The sequence below is a fragment of the Entelurus aequoreus genome, linkage group LG05, assembly GCF_033978785.1.
Source record: "Entelurus aequoreus isolate RoL-2023_Sb linkage group LG05, RoL_Eaeq_v1.1, whole genome shotgun sequence".
In the NCBI taxonomy this organism is placed as follows: domain Eukaryota; kingdom Metazoa; phylum Chordata; class Actinopteri; order Syngnathiformes; family Syngnathidae; genus Entelurus; species Entelurus aequoreus.
Genome location: NC_084735.1, coordinates 13,221,496 through 13,237,691, shown reverse-complemented (window position 1 = coordinate 13,237,691; position 16,196 = coordinate 13,221,496). Strand labels below are relative to the sequence as shown.

Sequence of the window (16,196 nt, the reverse complement as noted above, 5' to 3'; positions counted from 1 at the left end):
TCTCCCTCACCCCCCTCATCATCATCCTCCTTTTCAATCACAAGTTCATTGAGGAACTGCTGTTCCTCATCACTCTCCTCCTCTTCCTGAACCACAGCAGCAGCCTGCTGTCTAGCCCTCAACAGCATCTCTCTGCCTGCCTGACATGGCTGTCCCTCCTTGAAGCAGTAAATGAGCTGGTCCTTACTCCCATCAGCTGCCACCGTCAGCCCACACACCTTGTAGGATACCAGAAAGCAACATCCAGCTATGGCTACTGTTTGCAACACGGACACACACACACACGATTAAGCCAGCCACTTGTTGCACCAAACAACACTCTCGTGTCACTCGCGGTGACATACAACTCCTTTGCCTTAATGCTGATCATTTTGCGGGACACACGGTGGTTCAGTCCACGAACATGATGTATCCACTGACACAAATTAGCATGAAGCTCGTCGCTCACTTTCTTCCTACCTCCATCCTGGGGGGGGCGTTTTCCATCGATTGCCGACTGAGATAGTAGTTCTCCCTTTTTTTGTTTCCATTCTCGTACACGTTTTGGGTCAACGTTAAACTGCCTGGCCGCTGCCAAACCAGAATTCTGCTACGCATACTTCACAACCGCTAGCTTGAACTTTAAGTCAAACTTTCTGTTCTTCTTCCCCCTTAAAGTATTCCCGTCCATCAGTTGTGGTGTAGCGGTATCCTGTTCATTCAACTCACTGCTACTGTTGCTTGCCATGTTGAAACTTTTCCTCGTGGGTTTGTTGTGTGTTACGCTATATGCGGTGACCCATTGCAATATGTTGATTACCCAGAATCCCCACGTGACGTCTGCTGTTACCGTAATGACCAGAATTATTGCACCTTTGCTTTTCCTTTTAGCTTATAAATTGGGTTTAATGAAAATTAAATCAATATGATTTTAATCTAAATTATGCAAATAACAGCCCATGGGCGGCTATTTGGACATAGGCGTTTATTAGGAAGAGGCTGTTAATTCACAAAATGGGCTCAGACCCCGGGCGAGTATTAGGACAAGGGCGTCTATTTGCACAAGGGCGTCTATTTGGTAATATACGGTATATACATATGTATATATGTATGTGTGTATATATGTATGTATGTTGAAATATGTATATATATATGTATATATGTATGTGTGTATATACTGTATGTATGTTGAAATATGTATATGCATACGTATGTATATACATATGTATATATGTATGTGTGTATATATGTATGTATGTTGAAATATGTATATATATATATGTATATATGTATGTGTGTATATACTGTATGTATGTTGAAATATGTATATGCATACGTATGTATATACATATGTATATATGTATGTGTGTATATATGTATGTATGTTGAAATATGTATATATATATATATATGTATATATGTATGTGTGTATATACTGTATGTATGTTGAAATATGTATATATATATATATATATGTATATATGTATGTGTGTATATACTGTATGTATGTTGAAATATGTATATGCATACGTATGTATATACATATGTATATATGTATGTATGTTGAAATATGTATATATATGTATATATGTATGTGTGTATATACTGTATGTATGTTGAAATATGTATATGCATACGTATGTATATACATATGTATATATGTATGTGTGTATATATGTATGTATGTTGAAATATGTATATATATATATGTATATATGTATGTGTGTATATACTGTATGTATGTTGAAATATGTATATGCATACGTATGTATATACAGTATGTGTATATATGTATGTATATATGAAGTGAAGTGAATTATATTTATATAGCACTTTTCTCTAGAGACTTAAAGCGTGTTACATAGTGAAACCTGTGATCTCCATCTATAAGTTCCATTTAAAGCAGTGTGGGTGGCACTGGGAGCAGGTGGGTAAAGTGTCTTGCCCAAGGGCACAACGGCAGTGACTAGGATGGCAGAAGTGGAGATCGAACCTGGAACCCTCAAGTTGCTGGCACGGCTGCACTACCAACCGAGCCACGCCGCCCACAGACACATATGTATAAGTGTATATGTATGTATATATGTGTATATGTATATGTATATATCTGTATATGTATGTGTATATGAATGTATATATGTATGTATATATGTATGTATATATGTGTATATTTATGTACATACGTATGTGTATATATATATGTATATATGTTTATATATATGTATATATAAATATACATATATATGTATGTTTGTATATATGTATATTTGTATTATTGTATATATATGTTTATGAGTATACATGTATATGTGTATGTGTATATATATATATATATAAGTATATATGTAAGTGTATATATGTATATATGTATTTATGTATATATATGTATGTATATATATGTGTATATGTATTTATAAATGTGTATGTATATACCTATGTGTATATGTATATATAAATATATGTATGTTTGTATATATGTATATGTGTATTATTGTATATGTATGTTTATGAGTATACATGTATATATGTATGTATATATGTATATATGTAAGTGTATTTATGTATAAATATATTTATGTATGTATGTACATATATGTATATATATATATATATATATATATATATATATATATATATATATATATATATATATATATATATATATATTTACACTATGCTGGTATACGAATAAAGTACTGCAGTACTAATGAATTAAAAAAGTACTGAACTGCCTTTGAAAAACACTTATTTTATTTTGTGCACCTTATGGTGCGCCTCGGTGACATTGCTGGTAATATGATGTGAGTCAACACACACACCGAGCACTTACAAGCGGAAACAGTGTGGAGACGGAAGGTGGCGCTCCAAACTCTCTGCAAGCGGTGCTTTAAAACATAGCGAGCACGTCTCCATGGCGACAAATAAAGTATGTTTCTTACAAGTATCATTATCACTGCAGTGGCTTAAAGAACAATTCTCTCCATTGAACTCCAGGTGGCGACAGAGGAGGTGACCAGGGAGGAGCCCGAGGTGAGCTTCGTGTCCAGCGTGGAGAACCTGCTGCTGGTGGTGGAGCCTGTAGCGGGCGGGTACGTGGGTCCTCTGCACCAGCAGCCCAGTCTCATGGCGCTGGATGAGCAGGTGAGGAAGCTCAGGCCTTTGTTATTACCACGCAGGTGGCGCTGTGGCTACTTATTGGACATTCTAGACATTTCCTCCAAAATATGACACAAAAATGTTTTAAAAAATGAGTAGCTCCATCTATTATGTTTCTACCGTTTGTCCCTCTATGTTTTTTTGTACAATTTGTAATATAATACAGTTTATAAAACAAAACAAACCCTATACAATTTTAAAAAAAAAATGTTTTAAAGCTCTCATTGCTCAAAAAATAATAATGGATTAAAATCAATTATTAACCTATTCAAGGTTCCAATTACTTGGCATCAAATATTCCACTTTGAAATATTTTTCTTTGTGGGTTTGCCACAAAAAAAACCCAAAGTTTTCTTTGAGGTGTCTGCTTAGGCTGCTGCCCCCGCGACCCCAACTTGGATACGCGGAAGAAGATTGAAATGGGATGAAAAAAATAAATACAACATTAAAAAAAACAATAAAACTTATCATTGACGGATTGATCTGAAGTTGATCTTGAGACTTAAGTGTTGAAAGTTTAAAAATAATGAAATAAAAGTGCATAAAACCTTTAAAAAAAAAAAAAAAAGTTTTACTTTACACATTTTTATAGTGTAATTTTGCCGTGCTTTTTGTTGATCACAATTGAAAAAAACATTTTTCTAATAGACCTGAAGTTAAAAAATAATATTTGACCTATTTTTTTAAATTTTTATGACTGAGACCAAACTTTATATTGTATTTGTTTTGAAAAATATAAAGATGGCCGACGCCTGCTTTGATAGTTCAGTGTGCAGCGACTTAAACCAGACTCCATTTACAAAATTAGCATTTTTAGAGTGACCGTGAAAGGGGATAAAAAAAATAAAAACAACATAAAAAAATAATAAAACTTATCATTGACGGATAGATCTGAAGTGGATCTGGAGACTTAAGTGTTGAAACTTTAAAAATAATTAAATAAAAGTGCATAAAACCTTTAAAAAAAAAAAAAAAGTTTTACTTTACACATTTTTATAGTCTAATTTTGCAGTGCTTTTTGTTGCTCACAATGGAAAAAAAACAACATTTTGATGGACCTGAAGTTTAAAAATAATATTTGACCTATTTTGAACATTTTTATGACTGAGACCAAACTTTATATTTGTTTTGAAACTGAAAAATATCAAAAGCTTTGATAGTTCAGTGTGCAGCGAGTTAAACCAGACTCCATTCACAAAATGAGCATTTTTAGAGTAACCGAAAAAGGGGATTAAATTTAATAAATAACATTAAAAAAAAAATAAAACATATCATCGACGGATAGATCTGAAGTTGATCTAGACTTAAGTGTTGAAAGTAAAAAAAAAAGTAAATAAAAGTGCATAAAACCTATATTTCTATATTAATATATTTTTTACTTTACATATTTTAATAGTCTAATTTTGTGGTGCTTTTTGTTGCTCACAATGGGAAAAAAACCTGAAGTTGAAAAATAATATTTGACCTGTTTTTGAACATTTTTATGACCGAGACCAAACTTTATATTTGTTTTGAAACTGAAAAAAATCGAAAGGGTCGCCGCCTGCTTTGATAGTTCAGTGTGCAGCGACTTAAACCAGACTCCATTCACAAAATGAGCATTTTTAGAGTGACCGTGAAAGGGGATTAAACATTTTTTAAATAAAACATATAAAATGTTTACTTATCATCAACGGGTAGATCTGAAGTTAAACTAGAGACTTAAGTGTTGAAAGTTGTTTTTTGTTTTGTTTTGTTTTTTTTAAAAAAAAAGGAAATAAAAGTGCATAAAACTTTAAAATTATATAATTTTTTTTTGCTTTACACATTTGCAAGTTGTTTTATTTTTATAGTTTAATTTTGCAAATAAACAATTTTGATAGACCTGAAATTAAAACATCATATTTGACCTATTTTAAAAAATGTCATGACTGAGACCAAACTTTATATTTGTTTTGAAACTGAAAAATACCAAAATCAAAACCAGACTCCTTTCACAAAACCAGCGTTTTTGGAGTGAGCGCGTTTTGCCGAGCCGTGTTAGCCTATGAGCCGCGACCGGAGCTGACCTCTGCCGCCGTCTCCAGGGCGACTGCGTCTCGGTGGGCGTGACCACCCTCACGGTCACGGCCAGCCTGAAGGACTCGGACGGCGAGGGCGTGGACGGCCTGGAGGGAAACGCCACCATCTTGTTCAGCGGCTGCTGGGCCAACTTCACCGACCTCTCCGTCCTCAGCGGCGGTATACACACATCTCGCCCGAAGTGACCCCGCCCCCTCAAGTAACCCGCACCCCCTCCTCTCCTGCAGGCGAGAACCTGACCATGGTCTTCACGCTGAACGACTGGAGCGCCCGGTCGCTGCCTTTCACCGTCAGGGAGACGACGTCCCCGCCGACGCCATCGACCACGACGTCGACCACGCCGGACGGCAGCATCTTCAGCACCGGCGCCACGGCGACGCCCGGCAGCCTGTGCCTGGTCAGCGTCATCTACGCCGTGGCCTGCTGCTCCCAAGACGTCCCCGTCTGCTAGATGAAGAACTAAACAATTATTATTATTTTCTAAAATGTGATTTTCTCTCTTTTTCTTGCCTTTAATCTTTAAAATAAATGATTTGATGATTTGAATCCATTCTCAGTGTGCAGCTTGCTTTGGCCACCGTTGGATGGCGCCCCCGTGTGGACGAATAGGAAATCAACAACAACAGCGTCTTGACTGGGGTTCCTCTCCATGGTGCTGAAAGACACCAGGTGCGGTTTTTGCGCCGACCACTGGAGGGCGGCAGAGCTCCAAGGCAACCGGTGGTCGTGCCAAATTCTGCCCTTAGATGTCAATGATTCTAAATATGATGTATCCCCTGCTAACTTTTTTTTGTCATTAATAAAATGAGTTCAAATTCACAAGTTTTGTTGTTGTTGATGCTAAGTTTAGTTTCCTAGTAAAGCTTGACGCTCCTCCACTTCCTCCTGCTCTGCGGCAACAACGACAACAGCAAACAAACTCCAGACGTTCGGATCGTTTACTTAATCGTCCCAAAAACGTCAAACAATAACGACGTGGCAAACATGTATCGCAAAATAAAGCGAAATGTGTTGCAGTAAGAAAGAGTAAAAAAAAGTAAGCTGACTGCCATTACTCATAATGCACTGCTCTCCCTGACCACCTGAGGGCACCACAGACTGTGGATGCTTTTTAAAAAAAGCTTAAAAGTTAAAGTCGCACGCGAAATTACTCTCTGCATTTGACCCATCGCCCTTGATCACCCCCCCTGGGAGGTGAGGGGAGCAGTGAGCAGCAGCGGTGGCCGCGCCCGGGAATAATTTTTTGGCCAAGCAGGGAGGTAATGGCTCCCATTTTTATTGTCTTTGGTATGACTCGACCGGGGTTTTGAACTCACAACCTACGGACACTCTAACCACTAGGCCACTGAGTAGGTAAAACTCTTCTTTTTGAAAAAGCCTTTTTTTTTTTAGATATATGTGTGCTAGTTCCAGCTTTTAGGCTGTTCTATTTTTTTATTTATTTTTATTATCATTAAAATAAAATAAAAATACACTGTAGCACTTTGAGGTTGTTTGCTCAGCGGGAGGCAGTGTGCAGGTAAAAAGGTGTCTAAAGCTTAAACCAAAAATAAACAAAAGGTGAGTGCCCCTAAGAAAAGGCATTGAAGCTTAGGGAAGGCTATGCAGAACAAAACTAAAACTGAACTGGCTACAAAGTAAACAAAAACAGAATGCTGGACGACAGCAAAGACTTACTGTGGAGCAAAGACAAAGTACACCCGAACATGACATGACAATCAACAATGTCCCCACAAAGAAGGATAAAAACCACTGAAATATTCTTGATTGCTAAAACAAAGTAGAAATATCGCTCAAAGGAAGACATGAAACTGCTACAGGAAAATACCAAAAAAAGAGAAAAAGCCACCAAAATAGGAGCGCAAGACAAGAAGTAAAACACTACACACAGCAAAAAAGTCCAAATAAGTCAGGGTGTGATGTGACAGGTGGTGACAGTACACCTACTTTGAGACAAGAGCTATAGTGATGCATGCTTGGTTATGCTTTAAAGTCATACCCAACAATTGCGACAACCACTTTTTACTGTCAACTGAGTTTCGTTCTTTAATGATGTCTGCTGGTGGTGTGCCTCCGCATTTGGTCAATGAAAAAAATGTGCCTTGGCTCAGAAAAGGTTGTAGAACACTGCTTTAGAAGATGAAATAAATAATAAACTAAATGACAGGATGTTATTCACGTCACGTACGGATGATCAGAAGCGTTTATTGGGGTGGGAATGTCACACGTCACACCAACAACATGATTGACAACAAAGATGGTGGAAATAATCCACATTTTGTATCGTTGACATGGCTTAATAACACGGAAGTGCTGCCATGAATTGATTAACGTGGACTTAAAGAAGTTGAACAACTTATTGGGGTGTTACCATTTAGTGGTCAATTGTAGGGAATATGTACTGTACTGTGCAATCTACTAATACAAGTCTCAATCAATCAATCAAAAAGTCTTTTCAGGCCCCACCAATCACATTTACGGCTGCAAAAGTGGGCGTGTCCCAACACCCCTCCCTCCGCCTCTATTTAGTTTTTTCCAACTTGATCCGTGTGCACTCTGTGGAGCAGCCGCTGAAGAGTTGGCCCTACCCGAGGGTCTCCCGCCCTCCCCCACCAGAGGATGGGTGTCTCTCTGATGGCGGCTCTCTGCGGGGCCCTGCTGCTGGCGCCCCACGTCTGCCCCCTCGCCCTTTTCCCGGTGCCCAAAGGGGGCAAGGCGGCCAGGGAGACCAGGTCCGGGTACTTCAAGAAGGTCTGGGTGGACAAGAGGGCGTCCGTGGAGCCTCACGACTACATGCTGTCCATCTACAAGACCTTCTCCACGGCAGAGAAGCTGGGACTCAACGCCAGCTTCTTCCGCTCCTCCCGGGCCGCCAACACCATCGCCAGTTTTGTGGACAACGGAGAAGGTAAGCGTCCGAAAACTCTTACAGGACGTGGATTCACCGTTGTTGTTCCCTGCAGACGAGCTCCCGCCGGCTCCTCTGAGAAGACAACGGTACATCTTCGACGTCTCCACCCTCTCCCAGAAAGCGGAGGTCCTGGGAGCCGAGCTGCGGATGTACACCAAAGTGTCCGGGAACTGTGGACCGTCAGAACCGGTGGAGCTGCAGCTCGTCTCCTGCCAGGATCGCCGACCCCTCCGCTCCAAGACCCTGGACTTCCAGGGGTGTCGGCGGCCCAGGTGGGAGATTCTGGACGTGTGGGAGATCTTCAAGGAGTGGCAGCCGCAGAGTCCGGAAGGAGTCTTCTGTGTGGAGCTCACCGCTTTGCTGGACACCTCTGAGAAGGAGCTGGACCTGCGTCTCCTCGGTCTGCACAGGCACGCCAGACCCCGGCAGAAGAAGGCCATCCTGGTGGTCTTCACCAGGTCCAAGACGCTCTTCAGCGAAAGGCTGAGAGCCAAAGGGAGCAAACCCGGCCGCAGCAGGCGGACGGCGTCCAGGAGCCGCCACAAGAAGAGGCCCGGCGGGAAGTCCAAGTCCCGGTGCAGCAAGAAGCCGCTGCACGTCAACTTCCGCCAGCTGGGCTGGGACGACTGGATCATCGCCCCGCTGGACTTCCAGGCGCACCACTGCCAGGGCGTGTGCGACTTCCCGCTGCGCTCCCACCTGGAGCCCACCAACCACGCCATCATCCAGACCCTGATGAACTCCAAGGACCCCATGCACACGCCGCCCAGCTGCTGCGCGCCCGCCAGGCTCAGCCCCATCAGCATCCTGTACATCGACGCCGGCAACAACGTGGTCTACAAGCAGTACGAGGACATGGTGGTGGAGGCGTGCGGGTGCAGGTAGGGACAACGTCGCCTTGGAATCTTCTAGAAAGAACTCACCCTAACAGTCCTGCTTAGGAGCAAACTGCACACCCGTCTAGATCTGGCCCGCCATGGCAAATAGCCGTTTGTGCTGTTTTGTGCCGTGAAAACGTTTGTGTTGTTGTTTTTAAGTAATTCCAAAATGGCTTTTAGACCCCCAAGTTGTCTGAATCCCACACGCACCTTGACCAAGTCTCTCCAGACCTGTCCCAAACCTTTGTGCTACATTTGTGCGACAGTTGTCCTATAATTGTGCCGTCAAAATGATGTTTACACAGCTTTAATGTTGTTAAACTTTTTATCATTCACATGCAGACCCCCAAAGTTGTCCAAAAGTCCTCAAAATCTCCCCAGATGTGTACCAAACATTTGTGTTACAATTGTGCTACATTTGTGTTAGAATTGTGCTACATTTGTGCCACAATTTTGTTGTCAAAAATGTGCTATTATAGTTTTAATGTTGTTAAACGTGTAATCATTCACATGTACACTTCCCCAAATATCTCCAAATTTGTCCCAAATGTTTGTGCGACAATTGTGCAACATTTGTGCTACAATTGTGCTGTCAAAATTATGTTATTATGGTTTTAATGTTGTTAAACGTTTTATCATTCACATGCAGCCCCCCAAAATAGTCCAAAATTCCTCAAAATCTCTCCAAATGTGTACTAAACATTTGTGCAACATTTGTGCCACAATGTTGCTGTCAAAAATGTGCTATTATAGTTTTAATGTTGTTAAACGTGTAATCATTCACATGTACACTTCCCCAAATATCTCCAAATTTGTCTCAAATGTTTGTGCGACAATTGTGCAACATGTGTGCTACAATTGTGCTGTCAAAATTATGTTATTATGGTTTTAATGTTGTTAAACGTTTTATCATTCACATGCAGCCCCCCAAAATAGTCCAAAATTCCTCAAAATCTCTCCAAATGTGTACTAAACATTTGTGCAACATTTATGCCACAATGTTGCTGTCAAAAAATGTGCTATTATAGTTTTAATGTTGTTAAACGTGTAATCATTCACATGTACACTTCCCCAAATATCTCCAAATTTGTCCCAAATGTTTGTGCGACAATTGTGCAACATTTGTGCTACAATTGTGCTGTCAAAATTATGTTATTATGGTTTTAATGTTGTTAAACGTTTTATCATTCACATGCAGCCCCCCAAAATAGTCCAAAATTCCTCAAAATCTCTCCAAATGTGTACTAAACATTTGTGCAACATTTGTGCCACAATGTTGCTGTCAAAAAATGTGCTATTATAGTTTTAATGTTGTTAAACGTGTAATCATTCACATGTACACTTCCCCAAATATCTCCAAATTTGTCTCAAATGTTTGTGCGACAATTGTGCAACATTTGTGCTACAATTGTGCTGTCAAAATTATGTTATTATGGTTTTAATGTTGTTAAACGTTTTATCATTCACATGCAGCCCCCCAAAATAGTCCAAAATTCCTCAAAATCTCTCCAAATGTGTACTAAACATTTGTGCAACATTTGTGCCACAATGTTGCTGTCAAAAAATGTGCTATTATAGTTTTAATGTTGTTAAACGTGTAATCATTCACATGTACACTTCCCCAAATATATCCAAATTTGTCCCAAATGTTTGTGCGACAATTGTGCAACATTTGTGCTACAATTGTGCTGTCAAAATTATGTTATTATGGTTTTAATGTTGTTAAACGTTTTATCATTCACATGCAGCCCCCCAAAATTGTCCAAAATTCCTCTAAATCTCTCCAAATGTGTACCAAACATTTGTGCTACATTTGTGTTACAATTGTGCTACATTTGTGCCACCATTTTGCTGTCAAAAAATGTGCTATTATAGTTTTAATGTTGTTAAACCTGCAATCATTCACATTCAGCCCCCACACAGCCCTCCAAATCCCTCCAAATTTGTCCCAAATGTTTGTGCGACAATTGTGCGACATTTGTGCTACAATTGTGCTGTCAAAATTATGTTAATATGGCTTTAATGTTGTTAAATGTTTTATCATTCACATGCAGCCCCCCAAAATTGTCCAAAATTCCTCACAATCACTTCAAATTTGTACCAAACATTTGTGCTAAATTTGTGCCACAATATTGCTGTCAAAAAAGTGCTACTGTAGTTTTACTGTTGTTAAACTTGTAATCATTCACATGTACATTTCCCCAAATCCCTCCAAATTTGTCCCAAATGTTTGTGAGACAATTGTGTGACATTTGTGCTACAATTGTGCTGTCAAAATGATGTTAATATGGCTTTAATGTTGTTAAACATTTTTTCATTCACATGCAGCCTCCCCAAATTGTCCAAAATTCCTCAACATCTGTCTGAATTTGTACCAAACTTTTGTGCTACATTTGTGCTACAATTATGCCACAATTTTGCTGTCAAAAATGTGTTATTATGATTTTAATGTTGTTAAACGTGTAACCATTCACATGCAGGCCCCACACATTTCCCCAAATCCCTCCAAAAGTGTCCCAAATGTTGTGCTAGCATTGTGCGACAATTGTGCAACAACTGTGCTGTTAAAAGTTTGTTAATATGGGTTTAATGTTGTTAAACGTTTTTTCATTCACATGCAGCCCCCCAAAATTCCCCAAAATCTCTCCAAACGTGTCCCAAATGTTTGTGCTACATTTGTGCTACAAATTTGCAACATTTGTGCTACAAATGTGCTGCCAAAATGATGTTAATATGGTTTTAATGGTGTTAAAAGTTTTTACATTCACATGCAGCCCCCCAAAACTGTCCAAAATCCCTAAAAATCTCTCCAGATTTGTACCAAACATTTATGCTACAATTGTGCCACAAAGTTGCTGTCAAAAAGGTGCTATTATGGTTTTAATGTTGTTAATCGCGTAATCATTCACATATACATTTCCCCAAATCCCTCCAAATTTTTCCCAAATGTTTGTGCGACATTTGTGCTACAATTGTGCTGTCAAAATTAAGTTAATATGAATTTAATGTTGTTAAACGTTTTATCATTCACATGTAGCCCCCCAAAATTGTCCAAAATCCTTCCAAATTTGTCCCAAATGTTTGTGCAACATTTGTGCTGTCAAAACAATATTTGTGCTTTTATGGTTGTAATATGAATAATGTTTTAATATTCATATGCAGCAAGCCCCCCCCCCACACACACACACCTCACCTTGTCCAAATCTCTCCAAACTTGTCCCAAACGTTTGTGCTACAAATGTGCGACATTTGTTCTATAATTGTGCTGTTCAAATTATATTAACATGGTTTTAATGTTGTTAAACATTTTATCATTCACATGCAGCCTCCCAAAATTGTCCAAAATTCCTCAAAATCTTTCCAAATTTGTACCAAACATTTGTGCTACATTTGTGCCACAATTTTGCTGTCAAAAATGCGCTATTATGGTTTTAATGTTGTTAAACGTTTTGTCATTCACATACAGCCTCCCAAAAAATTTCTAAAATCTCTCCAAATTTGTCCCAAACGTTTGTGACACATTTGTGCTACAAATATTCAGCATTTCTGCTACAATTGTGCTGTCAAATTGATGTTAATATGGTTTTAATGTTGTTAAACGTTTTATCATTCACATGCATGCCCCCCAAAATTGTCCAATATCTATCCAAATTTGTCCAAACACTTGTGCTACATTTGTGCTACAAATGTGCTGTAAAAATTATGTAGGGGCGGCTTGGCGTAGTGGGTAGAGCGGCCTTGCCAGAAACCTGAGGGTTGCAGGTTCGCTCCCCGCCTCTTACCATCCAAAAATCGCTGCCGTTGTGTCCTTGGGCAGGACACTTCACCCTTGCCCCCGGTGCCGCTCACACCGGAGAATGAATGATGAATGAATGAGTTGTAAAAATGAATGATGGGTTCTCACTTCTCTGTGAAGCGCTTTGAGTGTCTAGAAAAGCGCTATATAAATCTAATCCATTATTATTATTATTATTATTATGTTTATATGGTTTTAATGTTGTTAAACGTTTTGTCATTCACATGCAAAATTGTCCAAAATCTCTCCAAATTTGTCCAAAACGTTTGTGCTACAATTGTGCTGTCAAAATGATGTTAATATGGTTTTAATGTTGTTAAACATTTTATCATTAACATGCAGCCCCCCAAAATTGTCCAATACCTCTCCAAATTTGTCCAAATGTGTGTGCTACATTTGTGAGACATTTGTACAACAACTGTGCTGTCAAAATGATTTCAATATGGTTTTAATGTTGTTAAACGTTTTATCATTCACATGCAGCCCCCCAAAATTGTCAGAAATTCCTCAAAATCACTCCAAATTTGTCCCAAACGTTTTTGCTACATTTGTGCTACAAATGTACAACATTTGTACAACAAATGTACAACATTTGTGCTACAAATGTGCAACATTTGTGCTGTTAACATTATGTTAGTATGGCTTTAATGTTGTTAAACGTTATATCATTCACATGCAGGCCCGCCAAAGTTGTTTGTCCCAAACGTTTGTGCTACAATTGTGCGACATTTGGGCAATAATTGTGGTGTCAAAAATGATGTTAATATGGTTTTAATGTCGTAAAACGTTTTATCATTCACATGCAGCCCCCCAAAATTGTCAGGAATTCCTCAAAATCACTCCAAATTTGTCCCAAACGTTTTTTCTACATTTGTGCTACAAATATACAACATTTGTGCTACAAATGTGCAACATTTGTGCTGTTAACATTATGTTAATATGGCTTTAATGTTGTTAAACGTTTTATCATTCACATGCAGGCCCGCCAAGGTTTTGTCCCAAACGTTTGTGCTACAATTGTGCGACATTTGTGCAATAATTGTGCTGTCAAAAGATGATGTTAATATGGTTTTAATGTTGTAAAACGTTTTATCATTCACATGCAGCCCCCCAAAATTGTCCAATACTTCTCCAAATTTGTCCAAATGTTTGTGCTACATTTTTGTGACATTTGTGCTACAATTGTGCTGTCAAAATTATTTCAATATGGTTTTGATGTTGTTAAACGTTTTATAATTCACATGCAGCCCAACAAAATTGTCCAACATTCCTCAAAATCTCTCCAAATTTGTCCCAAACGTTTTTGCTACATTTGTGCTACAAATGTACAACATTTGTGCTACAAATGTGCAACATTTGTGCTGTCAACATTATGTTAATATGGCTTTAATGTTGTTAAACGTCATATCATTCACATGCAGGCCCGCCAAAGTTGTTTGTCCCAAACGTTTGTGCTACAATTGTGCGACATTTGTGCAATAATTGTGCTGTCAAAAATGATGTTAATATGGTTTTAATGTAAAACGTTTTATCATTCACATGCAGCCCCCCAAAATTGTCAGGAATTCCTCAAAATCACTCCAAATTTGTCCCAAACGTTTTTGCTACATTTGTGCTACAAATATACAACATTTGTGCTACAAATGTGCAACATTTGTGCTGTTAACATTATGTTAATATGGCTTTAATGTTGTTAAACGTTATATCATTCACATGCAGGCCCGCCAAAGTTGTTTGTCCCAAACGTTTGTGCTACAATTGTGCGACATTTGTGCAATAATTGTGCTGTCAAAAATGATGTTAATGTGGTTTTAATGTTGTAAAACGTTTTATCATTCACATGCAGCCCCCCAAAATTGTCAGGAATTCCTCAAAATCACTCCAAATTTGTCCCAAACGTTTTTGCTACATTTGTGCTACAAATATACAACATTTGTGCTACAAATGTGCAACATTTGTGCTGTTAACATTATGTTCATATGGCTTTAATGTTGTTGAACGTTATATCATTCACATGCAGGCCCGCCAAAGTTGTTTGTCCCAAACGTTTGTGCTACAATTGTGCAACATTTGTGCAATAATTGTGCTGTCAAAAATGATGTTAATATGGTTTTAATGTTGTAAAACGTTTTATCATTCATATGCAGCCCCCCAAAATTGTCCAATACCTCTTCAAATTTGTCCAAATATTTGTGCTACATTTGTGAGACATTTGTGCTACAATTGTGCTGTCAAAATTATTTCAATATGGTTTTAATGTTGTTAAACGTTTTATCATTCACATGCAGCCCAACAAAATTTTCCAACATTCCTCAAACTCTGTCCAAATTTGTCCCAAACGTTTTTGCTACATTTGTGCTACAAATGTGCAACATTTGTGCTGTCAACATTATGTGAATATGGCTTTAATGTTGTTAAACGTTTTATCATTCACATGCAGCCCAACAAAATTGTCCAACATTCCTCAAAATCTCTCCAAATTTGTCCCAAACGTTTTTGCTACATTTGTGCTACAAATGTGCAACATTTGTGCTGTCAACATTATGTTAAAATGGCTTTATGTTGTTAAACGTTATATCATTCACGTGCAGGCCCGCTAAAGTTGTTTGTCCCAATTGTTTGTGCTATAATTGTGCGACATTTGTGCAATAACTGTGCTGTCAAAAATGATGTTAATATGGTTTTAATGTTGTTAAACATTTTATCATCTATGTGTGAATAATAAAATGCTCAAAACATTAAAACTATAATAGCAACAATGTTTTTGACAGCACAAATGTAGCACAAAAAAACAAAATATTTTTTAATATTTGTATTATTATTAGAAAATTGTGCTGTATTTTTTCTGGACTAACTCCATTATTATATATTGTAAGATTGCTAATTAAAGTATTTCAGATTCTATGTGTTGAATTTACACTTTTTTCTCTGTCTACCTTTTGATATAAATCATGTTGCCTCTTTAAAAAAAAGTACTCAACATTACAGTGAAGTGTTGTACTCCACTTTAGTGAACATTGTTGTGATTGTTACACAAAATGTAACACAATGCATTTAATTGTATGGGGCGGGTGTTGTTGTTATGTTACTAGCGCTGCTAGTTAGCGCACCAATGTCAACGTAAAATGATATATCCAGACAGAGGACATTAATCCATAAAAGTAAAGACAAGCTGCTGAGATTTACTTCCTGTTCCTGACTACGGCACTAAGCCTTCTGGGTAATGTAGTATAAGCATTTACTTGATAGTTGACATGTATTTATACATTTATTGAACCTTTTTTTTTTTAATCCAGGGTAAGAACATATTTCCGAGCAAAGAGGCATCATTAACATGTTAGAGTTGTTGAAGTGTGATGATAATCCCTCATCGGTGTTTCTTTCTATAATTATCGTAATTTTTTTAAAACTATTT

At 38.2% G+C, this 16,196-nt stretch overlaps 2 protein-coding genes across 2 annotated transcripts in view; both read left to right on the top strand.

Annotated features, from left to right (window-relative positions):
• Positions 1-5,968, top strand: part of pkhd1l1.1 (PKHD1 like 1, tandem duplicate 1) — a 90,246-nt gene extending 84,278 nt beyond the window's left edge. The window contains exons 73-75 of the mRNA XM_062047134.1: positions 2,974-3,120; positions 5,202-5,355; positions 5,424-5,968. Of these exons, the coding sequence (XP_061903118.1) occupies positions 2,974-3,120; positions 5,202-5,355; positions 5,424-5,647 (525 nt within the window). The 3' untranslated portion in view covers positions 5,648-5,968. The remainder of the gene's footprint in view (positions 1-2,973; positions 3,121-5,201; positions 5,356-5,423) is intronic.
• A 2,006-nt stretch (positions 5,969-7,974) lies between these two features.
• gdf6b (growth differentiation factor 6b) lies at positions 7,975-8,992 on the top strand. The gene is made up of 2 exons (XM_062046234.1): positions 7,975-8,104; positions 8,160-8,992. The coding sequence occupies exons 1-2, from the start codon at positions 7,990-7,992 to the stop codon at positions 8,990-8,992; spliced, it is 948 nt and encodes a 315-aa protein (XP_061902218.1). The 5' UTR covers positions 7,975-7,989.
• Positions 8,993-16,196: the final 7,204 nt, after the last annotated feature.